This window comes from Xiphophorus maculatus, chromosome 23 (genome assembly GCF_002775205.1).
Source record: "Xiphophorus maculatus strain JP 163 A chromosome 23, X_maculatus-5.0-male, whole genome shotgun sequence".
NCBI classification, from domain to species: domain Eukaryota; kingdom Metazoa; phylum Chordata; class Actinopteri; order Cyprinodontiformes; family Poeciliidae; genus Xiphophorus; species Xiphophorus maculatus.
Window position 1 is genome coordinate 26,573,285 of NC_036465.1, and position 23,339 is coordinate 26,596,623.

Sequence of the window (23,339 nt, forward strand, 5' to 3'; positions counted from 1 at the left end):
CAGAAGCTTTGATATTGAATTTGAATATAAATATGAAGGCAGAGTCAATTTCAAATCCTGAGTCTCCATGTCAGTCCAATGTGGAGAATGATGACTGTAATAAAACATCATAGACCTCAACTGCACAGCAAAGTAATACCAGTGAAAATTTGGGCACTTCAAGCCTCCTCGGTCATAAGGGAGGTACAGTAAAGACAAACGGAGTCTGGACTTTCTGTTGTTCCATAAAAAACGCAACATCTTCTTCTTTATTTGTGAAAAGAATTCAGGAGGAGGAAGAGCAACATTCTGAAACATATAGAGTAACTTTGGCAATATGTTCATTTTTATTATATTTATTCTTCCAATCGTAGCTATGGGCAGTGGCATCCATCTTTCAAATGAATTATCTACTTCATTCAATATGAGTTTATAATTGGTCGCAGCAACCTGTTCAAGATCTGAAGAGATGTGTACTTTTACACTTTTACTCTTTTTTTTTTTTCTCTGACAATCCAACAGTTCATACTCGACTTCCTTACAGCAGGTCACTGGGCCAAGAAGACTGATTTCCCATCATACATTTATTCTCCCCTCTGGAGGAGATGAGTCATATTCATCCGATGACGCATATGTGTTCATATGTGTGAGGAAGATGTGTGTGTGCGTGTGTGTGTGTGTGTGTGTGTGTGTGTGTGTGTGTAGCTCAGGGCACGAAACAGCTCAACATTTCTGAATGTCCTCCAGAATGCATCTGCAGATGTGTTGGGCGTGTTTTCCCCTCTTTACAGTATTGTTACGCTACCCTGACGAAATACGCTGGGTTGCTAAGCAACAGCCCCACTTTCTGACATAATTTGGTTCTTCCTTGAAGACTTCCTGTGCGTTGACAGACAGCACCCCTGATTTTGCCTGAACACATTTGCGTGCGTGTGTGTGTGTGGGTGAGAGAGAAAGTGTGTAAATGCCTTATTGAAAGCAGTGCATGACTGAGGGAACGTAACGTTAAGGCTGTTATCTGTTTGCCAAATATCACCTACAATGTTTAATCACAGAAGGTGATTAAACATTTATTTATTCTCCCGTGTTAAAAATGCGTTTGTGCTGTTATTACAGTTTTGCACATTTTGCAAAGTTATATCTACAAATGCTCTTGTGATTCCATGTGGCCAAAACAAAGGAGCACGTCTTTTTTTACAAATTAAAGGGGCGGTTTCATGTGTTCTCCAGCCACATAATGCTATTTTACAGCATAATCAAGTAACTACGTTGCCTTCAGTTTTTATAACATAAAAAATTATATTTACATTACATATAATTTTCAAGGCGTAATTTAACTCCTTGAAAATTGGGCGGCTGTCTCTTTAAGAAGCTCCTGCTCTTTCTGAAACTCAGGAAGTCATCACAACATGGCTCCTCTGTTAACCCTTTAGCAACGTTTTTACCAGCGTTTCACTGAGAAGCAGCTCCTATAACAAAATGTGCAGTTTCAACAGGTGTTTGCTAATTGTTGCTGGCTAGTCAGAAGGAGCCGAGTGGAGGAGAAGCTCGGATGCTTGGAAACTGGTACATTGGTACACTGGTTTTCACATGTACGATTTCAATCAAAAATATTCAGGCTTGTGGTTAGGGCTGTACAATTATATCGTTTTTACGATATTTATTGATTTTTTTACACCCTCGTATCGATTTTTCATCCGCGAGTATCGATACGTTAAACCATAGGGGTCTGTAGGCTTATACCGTCTTTTTAACATGTCTGGTTTGTGACGGCAAAACTCCGCCTCCCCCAGTCTCACTTTCAACTTGTGCTTAAAGTGCACATTATAAACTACACACCAGTTTTTTAATTGTGCTAATAGGCCAAGTAAAACCAGAGCTATGCTAAAATAAGCAAACCATATTTTTCTGAATGTCAGAGAAATGCTTCCAAACACAAAAAACAAAACCCAACATTAGATTCCTTTGTTTTTGGAAATCTCAAATCTTTAATAAATAACGATGGGCTGTATTTTGTTGCTAAGAAACAAAGTAAAGTTGCGCAAGTAACCGTGAAAGAGAAGCGGAGTAGCGGCAAAAGCAGTGAGATTAACGCGAAATTAATGCAAAGTTTGAATATCAGAGCGACTAGTGGCATCCACTTCGTAATTTGCTTTTAGCTTAGTGGTTTCTGTTCTTTATATAAAGGATTACCTGTAGAATGAACGCGCAGCATGCAGCTGGTCTCTGTTTTGAGCTGGAAAACGAAGAGGGGAAACCCGCAGCCGCAGTCTGAGCGCAGTGAGGATTTCCATGAAGACGAATGGCGGATCAATCATTCTTATTAGCAACATACAAAGAGTATCAGAGACTGAGAGAATGATGAGATCCTGGCAGTTTGAGAGGCAGCTACTCAGAGATCCAGTAGGGCACAGGTGTCAAACTCCAGGCCTCGAGGGCCGCAGTCCTGCAGTTTTTAGATGTGCCACAGCTACAAAACACTGAAATGAAATGTCTTAATTACCTCCTCCTTGTGTAGATCAGTTCTCCCAGCCTTGCTAATGACCTAATTATTCTATTCAGGTGTGGTGCAGCAGAGGCACATCTAAAAGTTGCAGGACAGCGGCCCTTGAGGACTGGAGTTTGACACCCCTGCAGTAGGGGAATGGCGGCGCTGCGCAGCTGCAAGGAGTCGATCACTACGGGGTGAGGCAGAGTCGCTCCCCCAGCAGCTAGTAGTAAACAGCTTACAGCCACGGCTAACTCCGGGAGCCAAGGTAGAAAAGCCTTTTCCTTATAGTCCAAAAGACCTTTTTTTTTTACTCCAAAACGCAGCCACAGTATGTCCAAAAAAAACATAAGTGCAATCGTTTGCATATTGAGAGTCTACAGAGGCTGATGATCTCCCCACTCAGCTCCTGGATCACTGTGGAAACTTTGAGTTTCATGTCAAATCCACATGAATTAAATGACAGAAACTAATTTTCCTCACTCATTTTGTCCAGCTGCAGACTGTTAGACTCTGTCCAATCAGAGTCAGGTATTGTGTGGTTGGTGCTTTTAATCAGTTTTCAGTTAATTAAATCCAAGTCTATGGAACACAAAATGTCACTAAAATCACTCTGTCCTTCTAAAATCTTTCAGAAAATCGCAAAAGTGCATAGAATTGTATTGAATTGTACTGTTTGCCAAATATTGTGACACATATCGTATCGTGATCAGAACATCGTATATCGTATTGTATCGTGAGATTCTTGTATTGCTACACCCCTACTTGTGGTTCCAACGTGATACGTGTTAACGTCACTTTCAAATATGCATTTGCATTGTAAACACCTGATATTGCTGCTTATGTTGAACCAGAACATGAAACAAAACAGCAATATGAAGACATGTGAATAATAGACATGGTAAATTATTGTATATTTTTAAAAATTTATCAACATTTTGTATGAACTGTAATTAATTATTTTATTAATGTGTATGCTAAATTTGTCATCTGACATATATTTGAAACATCTCTATTGTCTGATGTGTGTTTTTTTTTTAATGGTGGATTCCAGGAAGCACAGCTGAGTGGAAGGCATAAACAATAAGCACTTATACACAACATAGACAAAAGTTGCACATACGCCCTCACTGCTACTAATCGGACACCGGCTGAACAAGTTGCCTTAACGTCTGAGTAGACACTGTGATTACTTTTTGGCAAAAGTCGACCAAAAACTCACAAGGACGCAACAGACGGTCATTAAAAATCACTTTCAAAAGGACTCAGACAGGCTGGCTTATTGAAGCGCGGGGTTTATGAGGTTTTATACGGATCTAATTTATCAAATTAATAACAGTTCCATTGAAAGTGTGTGACTACAGTGTCACAGTATTAACGGAGGCAACACTTCGGCACTCCTTTGAGATTCACAGCGCCTGTCTCTGGGAAAGATCGGGTGTTTGAATGTTACACTTTAATTATGGAATAAAGACGCTTTTCAACTGCTTTCATTCAACACTATTGTATACGGAAAACTGACGGTAAGAAAAAGAAGGAAATCACTACTTTTCTATGTGGAAAAGAAATGTTCATAGAACACTCAGGTCTGGTAAAATATTAATTATTAATCGATTATTTTAAGCAACAAGCACGTTTGCATTAGCAGTAGAACTCAGGTTAACTTTGCTTAGCACCATGCACGTGTGTAAAGACAAATCACAATTATTATTATTATTATTATTATTATTATCACCAAATCATCACTAAGCCAATTTCTGTCAACCTAAAAGAACAGTTTGGACGGCATTTTTTGTTCTAGACAGCATAAATTAAGATTTTTTTCACAACATTTGTGGTTTTTTGGGTCTTTTTAAAAGAAAAACAGATCATGATAACTGCTGCTGACGTATGAAAGACACAGCAATACATGCAAAGGACTGCTGTGATTTTGTTTTTGATTGTCATAACCAATGCCTACACTGTCAGTATTTGCTTTATTTTCCATTTTCACGTTGCCCATTAAAATCTGCTTCAGGTGTTGGCATCAAGTTCAGCAAAGGTTGATGCAAGCGGCCAAATGTGCTGCAGCACGAACGCAGGAAATGCCCAGCCTGGCAGCTTAGCAAATGTTGCGTTCAAGCGCTCCTTTTCTGACATTTGAAACCTCCATCTTGTGCTGCCGACTGCGTTTTGATATATGCCGCAGCTCCGTTCTGTTGGGATCTCAAGGTCACGACCTCCTGTGTCAAGTAGCTTTCAGTCAAAGGTCAAATCCTGCCTCAAGTAGAGGAGTTGGGATTACTGTCTCGTTCAAGATTGATGGTGAAAATGAAGCAGCGGCGAGAGATGGACGGGCAGATTTAGAGAGTCCTCAACTGCTAAAACGAGGCGCTGCTGCGGCGAGGAAAGAGACGGGCCGTTAAAGTCCTCCTTTTCCCGACCCGTTTAGACTCTGACCCTCACCTGTGGCCGTGAGACGTGGGCCGTGGCTGAAAGAGCCGGATCCTGACTGAAAGCAGCTGGAATTAGCTTGGTACGTAAGGCGGCTGGACGCAGCCTGAGGCATCACGCTGAAATAATTAAGTCGAAGCGGTTTGGACAGCTGATCAAATGCCTCCTGGATAACTCCATTTAGAGATTTTCCGGGCACGTCGCACTGGAAAGGAACCCTGCAGAAGAACACCCAGAAGTAGTTGGAGAGAGTATTTATGGCTCTGACTGCTGGAAAGCCTCAGGATGTCCGATAATGAAGTGGACAGGGATTTCTCTTTCGGACCTGTCACTCGGTGACCAGATCCGACATAAGAAAGGAAGACGACAGACGGATAGTTGACATTTTCTTGTGTTGACTTCTGACAGATCAGACCAAAACACTCGACTCCTCTCTCTGGTCATTTGGTTTTTGCCTCTTTTGCAGTGATTTTTAAGTTATGATGTGATTTTTCTTATGCAGCTTGAAGTCCTGTCAGCAGTTTATCTAGTGGTTTTGAAGTCGATCTTTCAGAAAAACTAAATATTCAGGTCTCAAACTAAATAGTTTAGTGGTTTGTTTTTTACTGTAGCATAAAGGTCAACAAAACTGCAATATGGTTTTTTGCTTTTGCGTTATAACTTCCTGCTGTTGCGATGTGGCATTTGCTGTTGGATTTTGACTTTTCGTCGTTGCCTTGTGTCCTTTGTAGTTGTGTTGTTCCTTTCATGTTTCGTTGTGACTTGTTGCTTTCACAGTTCTGCTATTGCGTTGTGGCTTTTGCAATGTGTCTCTTTTCTGTTGCTTTACGGCTTTTTCTTGTTATGTTGTATCATTTGCTGTAGCATTGTTTGCGTCGATAAACCATGATAACTTGTGTTGTTGCAATGTGCCTTTTTGCTGTTGCCTTGCGGTTTTCTGTTGCTGCGTTGTGGCATTTGAAGTTGCGTTGTGACTTTTCCTGTTGCCTTGCGGTTTTCTGTTGCTGCGTTGTGGCACTTGCATCCCGTTGACCCTTCTGGGCCACAGCAGTTTCTTAGCAGAGCAAACAGTCGACGCTCTGAGAACAGTTTGTTCAGCCACAGCACACGCAGCCCAATGCCAAGAGTCATGACAGCGTGACACACAACCACCACGACCACTTGGGCTTTTATTTACGCAGAACAGAACCGTCACTTCATCGGTTCTGGCAGTCGGTAAAGCAAACGCTGCACCATGTTTTGCTTTACATCTCTCTGCCGCCTCACCGTTAGACTTCGCTACCCCGCATGTGAATCTGCCATGTTTCCTTGACAGCTGACTGGTAGGGGAGGCAACGGGCTGCAGGCCGATTCCTCCCGCCTCACATTCTGAACGCCCCGATCTTTCCACTTGACACGCCTAAACATCGCAGGCCGGATTCAATGGCGCACCGATATTATTGACAGAGGCCTTTCATGCGGCTCGCAGCAGATAGTCTGTCACAAAGCCTGTTGACCGGCATGTCGATTTGTGAAAGGGAGAGGGCGGCGCACGACAGAGGATAGATAGATAGATAGCATTTATTGTCATTGAACAGGATTCAACGAAATTTCTATTGCAAGGGCAGGGAGGAAGGAACAGAGGGAGACAGATGGGAAGAGGAGGAAAGGAGGGAATGCGTTTCCACGGCCGAGACGGAGGTTTAGGAGCTGACTGAGCCGTCCGATCGCATCGTTGGCGACGGGGCAGCTGACAGAGGAGGGGAAGATTGTCGGGGAAAACATCTGTTTTGACATAATTCAGAGCAGAACAGAAACACGGGAGGAAAAAAAACGAGTTGTTTGGAGAAATTCTGCTAAATGGAGGAAAAATTATGGAAAAGATTTCTGCCTGACATCATCCAACAAGGAACAAAAAAAAATCTATAATCATGGACCTGAGCCAAAGTATCTCTTTTTCCCATCCTTTGTGTTGCAGCCCTTCTGTTTCTCATTCTCTCGCTTCATTCTGTCATTTCTTCCTACGATCAAATTCTCTGGAGAAGAACCAAAGTCTTTCAGAGCAAACAGAAAACAGCTGATAATCAGCGCAATTACCCTGTGTGTATAGCAGAGAGAGAGAGAGACAGAGACGGGGTGTGTGTGTGTGTGTGTGTCCAGGGAACATACCCGCAAAATCTCTTCAACGCAGCTGGAGTCGTTTGGCAGACTGACCTGGAGGAAAACAAAGACAGAAAGCCTGACTTTAACAAATGGTAATAGCAGTTTTGCAATGAAAACAGAACGATCAAAAGAAGAAAAAGTGCAGCAACACAGGGAGAGGGCAGGTCCGTTCACAACGCATCAGGTTCAGGTTTGACCAAACGTCTGAAGGTTCCAGGTTTAGTGAGTCATGTCTGATGGGGGGCTGACTGTGGAAAACGTAACGGGTTTATGCCGTTCTCAGGGTTCAGAAGCCGTTATAAAGTTTAGCTCTCAACCTCAAAGTAAAACTAAAACTTCGAACATTAATGCCGCGTAGAGTCCATAACTGATCCATACAGTGGGTCTTTCTGGATATTCCAGTGATAAATGTTTGTTGGAATTTAAAGTTTATTGATCTTTGATAATGTGTTCTTGCATTATTAATGCCATTACTACTATACTATTTCAAAATTGTTTAAAAAAACCCCAAAATTATTGTTCATCACAATCATTTCTGGGACAATTCATCCAGAAAAATGTGTTACAGTGACAGGCATACAAGTGCATGGTAGGCCTGGTGGCAAAGTGCTATGATAGATGATTTTCAAATATTCTTAGTGTTGCGTTCAATACAATTACAGCTGCAGACTCTTGATGTATTTTTCTACCATCTTTGCACAATTAGCCACTAAACTTTGTGAACATTTTTGAAAAATGTGAAACAGCTAACGCTCAGTCAGATTGAACCGCAGAGATTCTCCACTGGATTTACATCAGAACTTTGACTTGGCCGTTCTAGGTCATCCAATAATTTATTTTGATCTAAGGACTTCCATTGCAGCTTTGGCTGCATGTTTCAGGTTGTTGACGTCAACCTGAACCAGATTGTCTGTGCCTGGGAAAAAATACCATGTTCCACCGTCTGGTTGTTGGTCACCTGACTCGTGTGACGCATTTTTTTTTAAATACATCTATTTAAATTTGGCTGAAAAATCCAACACAAACCCATTTTATAAAACAAATGGGAGTTTCTTCAAATATGACGTGTGTCTGTAAAGCTAATTTATTTTCGTAATTCCAATTTTTATGGTCAATAGAAAAGGGGCTACTGCTACTTTTTTGTCAGCGGGAGGGTGGAGCCTTCATATCTATTTCTGAGTTGCTGTATTTCATTATAAACGTCTGCAAAACCTAAGTCTGTATTCCGCACATTCTCGCAGTCGTGGCGTTTGCATTAAAAAAAGAAACGCAATCGAAATCACGCGTGAATACATTTGTTTACGTGATAAATTGTTAAAAAATCTGCGGCGTCATAATCCTCCAACCACTTCCTGTCGTCTTCTTCGTCTTTTCCGCAATTACTAGCATCCTGTTTTTGATCAGGCAACGGAGACCCTTGTTTCAATGCAAAAAAGTGTCTCCATTGCAGTTTTGCAAAATAAACCAATTTCAATACCAACATTTTATCGAAAAACATTATTTTTTTTTCGAAACTGACGTATTTCCATTGAGTGAATTTTTTCCCGCAATTCCAATTTTTGGAATTGCGGGAAAAATTCCAAAAATTGGAATTTTTATGGTCAATGCTTCACCGTACAATAGTCAAGCATTGACCACTGGTAAAGCGAAAGGCTCTAGCAATTGAAAGGTAGAGCCTTCATAATCCAGCTGCCGTTGCTGTTTCCAGCCATATTCTGCAGCTCTGCAATTTTCCAGAGATGTTCCAAATGTAGCGGCAAACTCCTGTGTTTCCTACGGAGATTTTCCACCCAGCTCTCCCATAAAGCCACTGAAAGGTGGCCAGAGCGTGAACAAAGCAACATGTGGACACAGCTGCCAATCTTTTGAGCCGGTGAGGTCCGTTTATGCGCGCAGAGACCACCTGAAAACCATTGAAATGTCAAGCTGAAAACAAGAAGTTTCCTTTCTTGGGAGGTTTGTAGGGGGACTACTAAATTTATGCAACCAGTTTCAATGTTATACAGCCGCTGCTGTGTTTATTGACGTTTTCTTGCTGTGTTTTTATCTGAATCGGTTTATAAAAACACACATGCCACAAATAGTCTTCAAATTCCAAGAGAAGTTTTTTTTTTTTTTTTTTATGACGCTTGTTTATCACTTCAACATGTGGAGAAATCCAAAAGCTCAGCCAACGGCAACTTCGAGCCGCTCCACCCTGAGCGGTTCAGCCGAGGTCGAGGCGTTCATAAATTCCTGCGTGTTCATGTAAAGCCGTCCGGCCCGCTCGCTGCGCTGCCGTAAATGTACGACCACAGCTCAGAGACGCGCGGCTTTCAACGTCCGTCTGATGAGACGGATGGATCACGCTCACTGCAATTAGGTCTTTAAATGCTAAACACCGGGGTTAGTGAGGCAATAAGGACGTGTGTTTAAAAAAAAAAGAGGAGCATTTCAGTTATTCAGATTTAGAAATGACTGCGGCTTGGCCCGTGTCATGTAAACCGCAGGACACTTTTAGCTTGACAAGCGGAGGGCCAGCCTGGGGTTTGATTGGGAGGCAGAGAGGGAGTCTATGTAAGTGGTCTGATTAACCAGTTCACTGGCTGCAGGCTGTTAATCTGTGTAAACATGGCGGCCGCGTCCACAGAGCCCGTCTGATCATAAAAACACGACTGCATCCTCGGAAATAAATGAAGACAAACAACGTCTGAGAGCAGGAACCGTACATGTTAACAACAGACTGTTGAAAGGTTAAGTTGGGAGAGCGTCTTACAACAGCATTAATATTCCTCACAGGTGACCTGCTACGTGTCCTTGGACAGGCTACACAAAACATGTTCATTACATTTTTTTTAACATCATTCTTCAGGTCTGTCTACTTTGAGCTGCATTCAGCATGAGTTGTTTCAGGGCATCTTGTCACTTTAAATCTAAATTAGCTGCTGCTAGCCACGCCCCCAAATCAACGTTTACAATTGTGTGCGAGAATGGCTACAAACATGCAGCTGTACATCTTTGAAAAGCAGAAGCAGAGCCTCCTACACAACCAACAAGAATGCAGCAAGTCAGAAACAAAACACTTGTCTTTTCCAGCAGCCATTGTACAGCGGTAAAACCAGCAGGAGCTCCGCCTGGGTTGCTAGGTAACGACGCAGTGCCAGTCAGTTGTGACTTAGCAATCGAGAGGTTTTCAGGACACCAAAAAATATTCACTTATTGCTAAAAAACAAACAAACTAAGAAACATCTTGATGTGTTTTTAGAAGTAGTAGACCAGACCAAATGTACAAAATGTGAATTTTGCAAAATAGGTTCCCTTTAAACTTCCACAGTCTATCGCATTACGACCAAAAACTGTGAAGCATTTTATTGGAATTGAGTATAATAGGCCAATGTAAGATGGTGCGTTATTGTGAAGTGGAGGGAAAAATTATGAAACAATCAAAAGAAAAAAAAATCTGTGCAGCCCTAGCAGACTTCAGACTAGGATAAGTGTTCACTTTTCAGCACTATAAACCTAAGCAGCGCTAGAAATGAATAGTCACGTTTAAAGTACATTAATATTTTTAGAGTGGTATAGTCAAAGTCCAGACCTAAATTCGGTTGAGAACCTGTGTCAATGCTTGATAGATGCTCTCCAATCAGACTGAGCTCCAGTCTGTTGACTGTAAGAAAATACGCAAAGTTCAAATGATGTTAATACTTCTGCAAGGCACTGCCCGTATTTATGGACTCTGAAATATTAACATCTGCCCAGCTGGAAGTCTTTGCTTTCTTAGTTCAAACTCAGTTCATTTCTGCCGCTCCAGCCCAGCACCAAGCCGCTTTTCTATTTAGTCCAAAACAAGCCATTATTGCAGCCGAGGGACCTGTGATCTTGTGTGATAACACTTCGGAAAATACATAAGAATCATCTCAATTGCAAAGAGATCAATTCCAAAAAAATAAAAAAGTAACTGCAAACACATGCAGCTCTACGGGTCAGATCTTTGTCTTGGATCTTGGTTCAGCGACACAAAGGAAAGACGGTGGAGTGGCGAGCGGGAAGTCGGAACCTGTCTCACTCTACGGCAACATGACCTCCGTCACACGCCATTACTAACAGCGCCGACGCGAACGGAGGGGCAATTTAGCTACCATGATGATGGGGTGACATCATGTTCGGCCTTAAATCACAGCCTGCTGAAACAACAAAAGGCACCGCAGGCCGGGGCTTTGCGCCTGCTTGAGCTCACAGAACGAAAACCCATCTGTATGTTTTCTGGACAGGAGCCGTTATTCTACTTCAGCAGATTAATCACACAGACCTGAAGTCACAGGCGCTGGATGGAGACGTTTTCTTCCGACAGAAAACCTCAAACAGCAGTCGAGAATCAGTTTTAACCAATAAATCTTGTTAACAATTAGCAATTGTTAGCACCACTTACTTGTTACACTATGTGTTTGATTTTAGTGATGCCTGACACAGCTGATAATAAAACACTGATTTGCAGACTAGAAATCAGTTAAAATGCGAGAAAACTCCTAGTGGTTCCTCAAGGGCGTGTCCTCGGGCCACTTCTCCTTCAACATCTACACTTTTCCCCAAGATCAGGATGAAAAGGATTACAACCTGTTTTTAACCGTACGTATGCTGATGACTCAAGACTATAATTCTGAGTCATCACAGAACAACAATCCCTTACAGCAGTGAGTAAGCGTGTTCTTCACTTTGGTGAGAGGATAAAGCATAAAAACGCAGGAAGAATGAGTCAAAAACCGGCAAAGCATCGCAGAAATGTGGCTATAAACGTATAAATGTTAACATACTTACAGCGTGTTACTAAATAAGCCTACTATTTTCATCAACAGGACTTCTGTTTCATAATGTCAAGAAAAAAACTGGTGAATCTTTTAATATTTAGTAAGTTCTTAGTATACGTCTATAAGACAGACAGATATATTATATAAAAATATGAATGAATTCAGCTCCTGTGTGCAGCTCAGTACGAAAAATCATATTCTCGTGTAACTTGTGTCCTACTGAGGCCTGTATATGTTTTTCAGGAGCAGTATTTGTGCGCCATAGTTACCTAAAACATCTGCAAACAAGTAAGCTGTTTTAAACCGTCACTTTTATTATGACCAAAGGAAAAGTTAGCAGCACAATCATTGATTGACCTTTTTCCACCCACTCGCTGCGCCTTATGTAAGTGCAACCAGATTGCACTGACAACGCCACTCTTCAGTGTCGATGTTGTTACTGGGTGAAGAAGACTTAAAGTTAGCTATTTTCAGTTTTAACCAGAGATTCCAAACGAAATCAGAGGAAGCAGAGACACGTCAAAGACAGACTGCAGTTTATTTAAGTCACAAGAGAGAATACTTGCATGACAGAAATATTTGTACACTGTTTTATCTTTTTTGAGCTTTGTCTAACATAGACATTGTTCACTATGGAAACGTTGTCAACCTTTGTAATTTGTAATTCTTGTTGCGCTAACCTCACTATTTGGTCATGTTAGACACCAAAGAACAAAGACAGTCAACTCCACAACCTTTTCGTCTTTGATTTAAAATACAAATGAAACGGCTCACACACGCCAAAACCAAAGCGTAAAAAAAAACATTTTGAATGTCGTTCTAATGTCTCCTTAAGTTACAGCTCTGGAGTGGAGAAACCAGAAATGTTTAAAAAACTGAATCAGCAGGTGAAATTTTGAAAAAACAACAACAAAATAAATAAAAGCAAAAAAAAAAAAAAGAAAAAGCTTCAAAAGAACCCAGAGCTCAGTGAATGCTAACCAGATTTTAATGGACCTAATGGACAGGTGACTTTCACATGGTAAACGGGTGTGTGGCGCGCAGGTTCCCTTAATTAATGTTACTGCGAGATCGCAGTTAATTTCAAGGACCGCAAGATAGGGAGAGCATGAAAGAGAAATGAGAGACGGCCGAGAGCTGCGGCGTAAGTCTGGGGGAGGAAAAAGGACAAATTTCTGAGAGAAAATAGATACCAAAGAAAAATGCGTAAGGGGAAGAGCGGATCGGAGAGGGGGAGGGATATAGCAGAGGCAATTACTGAGGCAGAAATCCTTTCTCTCTGAAACAGCAGCTCAGATAAAAAAGATGTCCACACATGCAACGCAGACGCACACACTAGCCGAAAGGCACTCGCTCAGTCCCACGTTGTTAGCCAAAAACAAGCACCGACACAGTCCCGTTCCGGAGACCGCTCTGAATAAAAACGGCTAACCTTGTAGAGCCTCTAGAAACATCATTACATTGACTAGCTGGTCCGAATCTAGACGCGTTTAAGAAGAGCGAGGAGAACTTTGTGAATCCATAAAAAGCAAGGGTCAAGCCAGCAGACAACCAAAAGGGCTAACCAGCCTTCAAGCACAATCAGAAACTAATTACCATTTAGATAAAAGGAAATAAAGCCAACAACTGTTTTCTTTCGACTAACAGAGATTTAGTCTGAAGTCACTATCATACTGCTGCTTCAGTTTGCATGGGTCAGATGCATCCAGATGTGATCCAGATGGTTTGTGCCAAAGAACAGCCTGAGAAGTTGATTTTTACTTAGAGGCTGTTTATGCAAAACGCAAAAAAAAGAAGAGAAAACAGAAAAAACCCTGACTTGGCAAGTGATGGAGCACCATATGCCCACAACGAGCTGGCTACAATTATTAATAGCAACAGAAAAGAGGTACAACCTAACTTGTCGAAACATATTTTCCCACTGAGAAAAGCTTTTTAAATGTAGCTAGAGATGGATTGATCAGGCTGATTCCAAATTCCAAATGAGCCATTTATTCCAGACTGTGAAACGATGAGATTTGGGCTTAGTTCTGGAAACAACAGAACCAAACTGAACAGAACAAATCCGGTCCTTGGAAAAGGTTCCTGCAGTCGAAACACAACTAAAGATCTCAAACATGCTCATCTAAAGCTCCTTCTCAACTCAGAATAAGTTGTGCGGTTTTGTTCAGTTTGTGTAGAAGAACTAGATCGAACTGGTAAATTCAATACTTTTGCAAAAAAAGAAACAAAAAAACGGTCAACATTTCCAGTAAATCTATTGGTCCGAGATCTAGGTTTTCTGGTCCGCCAAAAAACCTGCATCTCGGTTCGATTGAAGTAATCTCTGGTGTGATTTGAATGCAAACGTGGAAGCAAGCGGACCAGAGACCGCTCCGAAAGCAGGGTGTTCTGGGTAAATGCAACCAAAACAAACTCTCTGGTCTAGCACTGGCTACCAGAACAGGGATTAGAACTTGGAATCCAGAAAAACTACCTTCGCATCTACTTTTTAGACTCCTATTCTCCCAATCCAGAAAAGGCAAGAGGACCCTTACTAATACTTATCTACCAACCCTGAATAGGAGTAACTAGTTTATTTACTTTGTATCAACGTTAGTAGCTTTTTCTTCTTTCCTTTGGGTTGTTTTTTTGTTTTTATTTCCTTTTAAATCCCATAAAGCACTTTGTATTGCTTTGTTGCTGAAAATGTGCTATATAAATAAAATTACCTTTACCAACGACAAAAGAGAAATCCTACAACTGACGCCACTCCGGTTTTGCATTCTGTGAAGGACGTTGCGCTCATGTCTTCATCAGTGTTTATTAGTGCAGCGCCGCCACAGGCGAGGAGGGGAACAGGTTTTTCAAACTGTTTGGACTAATTGAGACAGTGCAGTGTGAAAGTGAACCACACCAGCTAAAAATGTAATGTAGCAACTTTGGCCCCCCAGTTGAACCAAGTCTACGGAACTATCAGCTGTGAAAACACCCTTAGTTTCCAGTTCACTTTTTTGGTATGCATCCGAGTCTGACTGCACATTCACACCTCCAAAGCGAACCAGACTGTATAGGCAAAACGAATTAAGGGTTCGATCAAAGTGGACCAAACAGGGCTGGTGTGAGTGTACCCTTAGATCCCAATGGTAATTGTCAAAAACAACAATACACACTTGCAGCAAATCTCAAAGATCATTTGCTTTGTAATGTCTGCATCGTTAATACAATCAGACTGTGACCACAGTGGACCGAATGCAGTTCTAATTATCTGCATCTTAAGGAAAAAGGTTGCTTTCTTCCTGAAAAAAAAAAATCCCCCGTGATTATGACCTGACGCTGCACTCGGATTTACTGAATGGGTTCCGTTTATTACATTAATTTGTCACATCAGCGAGGGGCCTGTTTACGCTCCACAAGCAGTCACCTATAAAATTACATAACAAACACAATTTAATGCGATTCCTCTCAAAATGCTTCTCTTCCCTCTTTCTTTTCATGTTTCAAAATGCACCGGAGTGTCTTGTTTCCTTTTGTGTGGGAATTAAATATCATTAGGAGGTAATTACACTAATGTGTTTAAGACTAAAGAAACAGGCTCCCCCCTGATCTCTGTGTTTTGTATGTGCAAAGAGAGGGAGCTGAATGCATGTGGGTTGACAAAATACGGGAGATTGAAAACACCCCCAAAACACACGCAATCTATTCATATTTACAATAACTGGGAGATAATTATGTTCCGCGAGGAGATTGGCAGCGACGGGAGATAAAAGAGGGCAGAAAGGGGGATAATGTGCAGAGGGAGAGAAAGACGGGAGTCAAACAGAATCAAATCTGAGAGCTAGACGAACGCAAACATGTTCCGAGGGCTATTAGCACATCCGCTCGTGTTTCTGCTTCACTGTTTCGTTTTTGGTGGATAATCTCACTGTAAAATAAGAGAAGGTTTACTTTGTTGTAAAAATTACACAAAGTATCCAACTGCATCTTTTAATGCGGCTCTCTGAGGCCAAAAACAGAAAAGCCTCCTCTGCTCTGCCGTCATGAAAAAAATACCAAAGTCAAACGAAGACTGCCAATCATCCAGACAGCGTGATTGAAGTTTGGAGTCCTATACGGCTCAGAGCCGAGTCCAACACGGTTTGGAAAATCTTCAAGGATTTTTTTCCTTCTTGTCCACAGGCTCCTCGTTTATTCGGTTTCATCTGCTTCTTTTATCATCCATATTTCAGCTGTTTACAGAGCTGAAGTGACCGCCGTCGCTGGGATTACCAGCATGCTTGATAGATCACAAGCATCGCCTCAGAGGAGAATATGTGTTTGTGTTTGTGTGTGTGTGTGTGTGTGGGTGTGTGTGTGTGTGTGTGTGTGTATGTGCCACATGTTTATGTAGGAGTCAACCCGTCTGATAATCTAAAGACTGAGTCCATGGAAGTCAGTTTAGCACACACGAGCCTCCTCCAGACAAAGCGATCTATCCTCGTCGTCTCCCAACGAACGTAGTCTTTTCCTCCTAGGTTGGATGACTTTCCCCTTCTTCGTATTACAGCCATTACAACCGGATGCTACGCTACGACCGCCCGTCGAGCTAAAAGAGAAGCTTTCCGCAGCTTGGTGACAGCATAACTACAGACAGCACTCAGAGCAAGCAGCAGAGAGTGATTACCGAAACACCGGTTTAGGGAGGAGGTTGTAAAAACAGATGATTATGGCTGCCACTACATCAGCGCGTCCGACGCATAATGAAGTCGATTGTTTTCACTCAGGCCACTTCTTGACCCAGCATGGGGGAGATGAAAATTTGTTTTCAAGAGGCCAAAGTGATATTTACATTTAAGGGCACGTATGGTCCAATTAGCAGCACACAAGCGCTTAGGAGGTGTTTTAAAATCACTGGAGGTTTTTTATATTAACAACGGGACTTTACCGTGTTAATTTTGATTAATTAGTTACATAGATTTTAAAGCTGCAGTATGTAACTTTTATTTTAATGAATTTATTTTCTTCATAGTTGTTGAGAATGTCACCGAGTTATGACTGTATGGTATGAGAAAGATATGTGAAAAAGTAAATTGAGTTCCTCCATCTTCTCCTGGTGCTAACTAGAAAACCAATCAGAGCCAGGGGGCGGGTCTTAGCGCTGTCAATCACCCTCCATGTGGCTGTCTGCTACACTCCAGAATGTTAACCCAAGTTAGCACAGCCATAGATAATGGCAGCTAAGCTGTTTTCCTGTAACTAAGTTGTTTCTCCGCCATTAGCACAATTAGTAGCGCATTCACTGGGTTGATTGACAACGTTAAAACCCTCCTTCTGCTTCTGATTGGTTGTTGTTAATTGGGAGCTGTGCATTGCTTCATATGGCAATAGTAGCTCTAGGAGAAGGTGAAGGAGATTGATCTTTTCACAGATTATCCATTTCATGTTTTACAGTCATGACATGGTGACAGTTTTAACAAATCAGTAAAAAAATCAAATAAAAAAAAATAATTTTTTTAAAATAAAAGTTACATACGATACAACACCATTAATCACTTTTATTTTACTTTCAAAAGTCCTGAGCTGTAATCGTTGTTTTCACGTGCTTTTGATCATTTATCATCATTCAAAATGTGCTAATGTTTGACAACATAATGACATCATAATCTGAAACTTTTCACTGAGGAAAGAATTCACTAATGCTTCTGGCACAATTTAAGAAAAATCATAAACTGAGCATTTTTTGAAAATCCAATCCTTTATTTATTCAGTGTAGCTTTAATTTTAATCACATTTGTGGTACATGACCATAATGAAGTCCCCGAGTAGCCCTTTTGGTTTACAGGCCTGGTTATCTTGCACAGATGCAGTACACGCAGTTTTACCTCTTTCACTCGACATGAGTCTCTCATCTCTTCTTATTTGGTTATTTTTTTCTCCTTCACTCTGTCAGCTCCTCTTCCTCTTGCTCCCAGTTTTCCTCTCCTGTCTCTCTCTCCCACCAAGCTGTGGAGAGGCTGATAAGGAGTTGATTTACCATCCAATTAAATATTGTCATTGAAACATTGCTTCAAATAAGCCCAGCGTTTTCACCCGGTGCTAATTGGCCTTCCACTTGCGTGTGTATGCGCCGGAAGCTCGGAGCACTTCGTGTTTGTTTGGCGAGAACAAGCTTGAAGAATGAGGAATAAGATTCTGGTCTCTTCTCAGTTAAGACAGAAGGTCATTTCGAGTTCAAACAATATAGTGAGACTGAAATTTATTTATTTATTTATGTACTTCTCTTCTGCTGGCTTCTTTTTTAAAACTCTAAATTACGAAGACTGGCACATGAATAAAGGGAGTCATGAAATTAATTTAAAATCCAGGATTAATGTAAAAACTACAACACTTTCTTTTTTTATTATCTTTTTTCCATTTCCATCCAAGCACAGACTATTATAAATCTGTTATTATTTTACATAAACCTTGATAAAAGATATTATTGGTAGCCGTTTTCAGCTAACGGCTTCATATTTAAGCTAGGAGCTGTCATGCTACTACTACTAGCTAGCTAGTAGCTAACTTACTAGCTTTTACTACTACTAGTAGCTAACTTAGATAGTAGCTTTTACTACTACTACCGCTAACTAGATAGTAGCTAACTTAGTAGCTTTTACTACTACTAGTAGCTAGCTAGTAGCTAACTTAGTAACTAACTTAGTAGCTTTTACTACTACTACTAGCTAGTAGTACTACTAGTAGCACTAGTAGTAGTGTAACTAGTAGCTAGCTACTACTACTAGCCAGTAGTAGTAGCTAGCTACTACTTAGTAACTACTAAGTTAGTTAGCAACTAACTTAGACAGTAGATTTTATTATCTTTATCTTAGAAATTAAAACTTGACTTCACATAATCTCAATTCCAGCTACAGTCTAACTTGTTTGCTAAATTGACTAGAATAGTTAACAATAAATCAAATTTCTTATGACAAGTTTTACAGGATAAATGATAAACAATGCAATAAATTCCCACCCCTTTTGTTGGTCAGAAGGAATAAACATAATTCAGTGAAACTGACCTAATTTTTGTATTCATACAAAAGTGACATTAATTTAAAATGAGCAACTTTTCGGACTTTTTTTTGTAGCCATGGTTCATAGCAGCCTGTAGTTTAGGACTTAGCGGTACTTGTTAGGCAAAGTGAGCTGGCTTCAGTCGTTTATTCACAGTCTGTGGTCATTGTGGCTCAAAGACTAAACTCTGCTAATTCCTACTAAGCCAGTTTGTAATGAAACTATTTGACTTTCAAACAGACGCGCGCACACACCGTGTAGTAATAAACCTTTTCGTCCCCGTCCCCAACACACACAGACAGATTTTCGTTTAAATAAAATTTTAATAAATCCACAGGCAAGCGGTCTCAATACTCATTTATCAAACATTTAACACCGACTTAGCTATTAAAGGGGGCATGGGAGGAAGAGAGGAGGAAAAATTGAAGAAGAGGAGCTATGATCAATGCCAGTGGACCATATAATTGCACCAGGAGTGGGTTAGCTGAAAACATTAGCCTTGTTTTCTGATGGATCACATCCTGGAGCCAGCAAGCCAAGCTAAACGCTTCAATCTGTATTAGTGAGACCCGGAGTCATCCATCTGAAGGAGGCGCGCAGCTAAAATTAAAGTTCCCTGAGAGGTAACATACAACACTGTCGTCTTAAAAGAGAGGAGAGGAAAAAAACCCAATCCACTAGTTATTAGCTTCCCTTTGTGCTTACATTGTATTAGCAGAATCCACTTTATTCACTGAATGAAATTCTCACCTTGACACATAGTTTGATCAAGTCTTTACATTTTCAGAAGATGTTTCCTTCCCCTGGAAAGATTCCTCACAGACGGAGTAATGATTATTCCTTTGTCACTCTCACCACCTGTGCAGAAGCTTAAGTAGTCACATATGAAAAGAACTATCACCTGCACATTACCATGGGTCTGACCTTGCCATCATTTCTTCTCCCCAGAAGAGAAGCTCTAAACGGAAATCCTTCTGCTCACTTTCCCTCCGTTACGACGTCTTTGCAAACGGCGCCCGCTCCGTGAACGAACGTCCAGATGATCGCCCCTGGATCGAACCTGAAATGCCCGGTCCTGATGCTAATTACGATATCAAATAATGCTACAGGATTCATTTTGAAGCTCAGTAATTTCAACCAAGACTTGATTCCATCATATTACATTATCATTGTTTTCCTAAATGAGGCAGACCAGGCCTTTAAGCATATTCCATACATTTTCATTAGTGATCACCTATTAGTGATAGGTCAGTGCCATTCTGGACGCTTAATGTTCGCCTGGTTCGTCCATTTCTACATCAGTTTCAATGTGTTTTGAATCAACGTTTCGTTGGAACATTGAACTGTGTCCAAGCTGCAGAGGTGAAGGTAAAGAATTAGGAGACAGTCATCCTTCTTTCTTTTTCCATTCACTTTGTGAATGACCCTCACCATGATGCTACCAACAGTTAGCACCTCCGAGAGTTATAGTTTGAGTTTGTTACGGTTTGTCCTACAAGGCTTCTGTAGATTAGCTGGGTCAAGCTATAAGCCATATTTTGGAAGTTATAAACGTTTCCATTATGCTTTATTGACTGCCGGGAAAGATAAATTTGTGAGTGTTGTTCTGTTATAAAGTGTTGTTGTGTTAGACACATATGTACAACCGCATGTTACGACCATTGTAGATAGCAAAAAAAGAAGTAAATTTACAGCAAAAAACAAATTCAGAAAATTTCTCGAAAAAACAAGAAACTTTCTGAATTTCAAGTCAAAAAGTTGCTTGAAAAACATTTCAGAAAATTTGAAATTAAACTCCAAAATTTCTGAGATTTTGATTCTTGAAACTCAGAACATTAACAAACGTTGAACATTTTCAACTTTTGAAATTTCCTTTTTTTCCCAGAAGATTTTGGAGATTAATCTCACAATTTTTGAGTTTTCTGGTGGAAATTCACTCCTTTTTCTTCCACCTACAGTGGCCGTGCTAAGCCATCGTACATACAAGATACTTTAAATTGTTCAGATCTGAAAAATTTGAGAAAAATATGACGCAAATTAGAATTAATATTTCCGAAGCAAATTAGCGTCATGCTAATTGTTAGCTATTTGTGGATCTTTTTGGCTGCACATTAGCCTAGTTTGACTATACGTACATTTTTGATATGTATCAATGCTAATGTTACCTTGTGTCTGTGAATTATCTCAGTAAGAGTAACTTCAATTCAGTATGTTTTTTTTTGTATGTTCCAGTTTTACACTATTCACTTAAGTAAATATCAAGACGCTTCGTGGTGTTTATTGGTGCAACTGTTAGCTAGCTGCAAAGCTAGTCCTACAAACTGCTAGTGAAGGCAGAACGGTGACGATAAACTTCCTTCAGCGAGTGGAGAGTGGTAGAGGTGCTCCTGTAGCTTGTAAGTGTTTGATCTTGAACACCATCTCATTTCATCTGAGTGTTGACAGTTTTTGTCAGATGGTTGAAACTTGGACAGAGTTGGGGTTGTTCCTCCCAAACACACATCAAGGCTGGTTTTGGAAAGGAAAATGCCAACTAGCAACTGCGCTTGCTGAAATGGTCCCAACCATAACGCTTTCGAAAATTTAGAGGCCATAAATAAAAGTCATGTCCGTGTCAGGAAACGGTCGAACTGATATGAGCTCCATGAAGAGTGAACAGAGACCCAGTAGGAACTGTGCCAGAAGCTTGCTGATGGCAACAAACAAAAAAAGTGTGTGGTTTCCCCACAACTTGTCGAGGCTGAAATCGAATATTTGTCCACACTTTATAAACAGACCTATAACCATTTTAAATCAGACTACGTTTTTCCAGTCGCTTAAAATCCCCAAAATTATTTGGATTGTTAATATACAAAAATAGTTGTTGTTTTTTTATTACTTTCTTTAAAACCCAAAGGTAAACAAACAACACTAAGATTCTTCCATCTTGAACAATTAACAAAAGCCCAGATGATGATGCAACGGCTGTGGAAGCTTTATCCTTGCTTTTTGTCTTGTCAAACATGTTTTGTTGTATCTTCAATACACCCGGGGGAAAAACATATATTCTCAAAATTGAAAATGAATGATATCAATGCCCTTGATGAATCTCAAAGGCTGCAGTGGCAAAAGGACACTGAATGCCACCAGAAAGGCTGAACTAAATGCTTTCTTCTCCCTCTCCTCATCATAGCCGTAGGTGAATTAAAGCTTTACTATGCAGACAAAAGTATTGGAATTTATTTTTTTATTAACAATTATTATGTCCAATTAAGGTTTTTGGCTGCACACAAAGACTTTTTTCCAGTGCCTTTGTAAACAGGAAGAATATCTTTTCCGATATTTGCAGTTGGCCAGCCGCAGACGGGGTGACGTGGAGATAGTACCTGGCTTTGTTCTCGGTATCTGATTTGAACAGGAATCAGTGGAATCGGCCACCACTTGTGTTGTTCCCACTGCTGTGATATTTCAAAGTGTCACTAGATATAACCAGCTGTTAGAGTTCAATGTCTTATTTGCCCACTGTGCGAAATTGTTAAACATGCGTCCTCTGTGGTATGGCCATGGATTGATTGCACTCATTTTGCAGAGGAAGCTTAAAGACCCCGGACTCCCACAGACTCCCTTTAAATACACTCAGAGATTAAACCGGGGCTGGATCGAGACGGATCAGGAACAACAATGTCTGTAACTGGGATGCTTAAATGATCAAATTCTTCTGTAATCTTAAGTATTCTCCCAACTTATGAGGAACAATTTTGTTTGGGATTTTTTGAGATTCCAGTCTGCCTTCTTTGATGATGTCATATGCGCAAGATCCCGCTCCCCAGATCCCGGACGATGACTACTATTGGTTTTAGCTGACAAGTTGTCAGCATAACGCAATAAATCTTAAATGTAGCATGATGTATACAAGAAAAAGGGACAGAGTGCTTTGCTACTAAATGACAACACTATGAGAATGAGATAACAAGGTCCAACAGTACCACATTTCACAGGTTAGTAAAAAAAATGTAATTGACAAAAATAGCGATGGAGAAAAAAGTAAGTCAGTTATGCTAGCCTGACTTTGAAAATATAACATGTAGAAGTGTCGTGGAATTTGGTGTATTTCAGTACAGTTAGGAACAATAAGGCGGCCTACACACCAACTCTCTGACAGATCATCAGAAGAGCAGGTGTTGAAATGAGCTAATCTACCCACCTAGTGTTCAGATGATCACTTATTTCTAATCGCAAAATAAACGTGAATCCTGAAAGCGTAACACTGTAACCGACAGAATATTCTGTTCTCTGTTTGGGAATTTTTTGAGTGTTTTTTTAGGGTTGAGTCCTGATAGACTTGAAGTAATTTCTGCACTGTCAGCTAGTGGGACTGTTGTCAGTCAGTTGCTATGGCAACGGGTCTGTGTTTTAGTATAGCCAAGACAGAAAGCAAGAAAAAAAGAAGAATACGAGCGTTTTTAAGTTGTTGTTCATCGGTTTTTCTGAATTATTGTTTCCTTTCCTGTGGTTTTACTGCG

The 23,339-nt window shown here is 40.6% G+C and overlaps 1 protein-coding gene across 2 annotated transcripts in view; it reads right to left on the minus strand.

Moving 5' to 3' along the window:
* Nucleotides 1-23,339, minus strand: part of aff2 (AF4/FMR2 family member 2) — a 204,845-nt gene that overhangs the window by 73,121 nt on the left and 108,385 nt on the right. For both annotated transcript variants that reach the window (XM_023328782.1, XM_023328781.1), the window contains exon 5: nucleotides 7,049-7,093. In XM_023328782.1, the coding sequence (XP_023184550.1) occupies nucleotides 7,049-7,093 (45 nt within the window). The remainder of the gene's footprint in view (nucleotides 1-7,048; nucleotides 7,094-23,339) is intronic.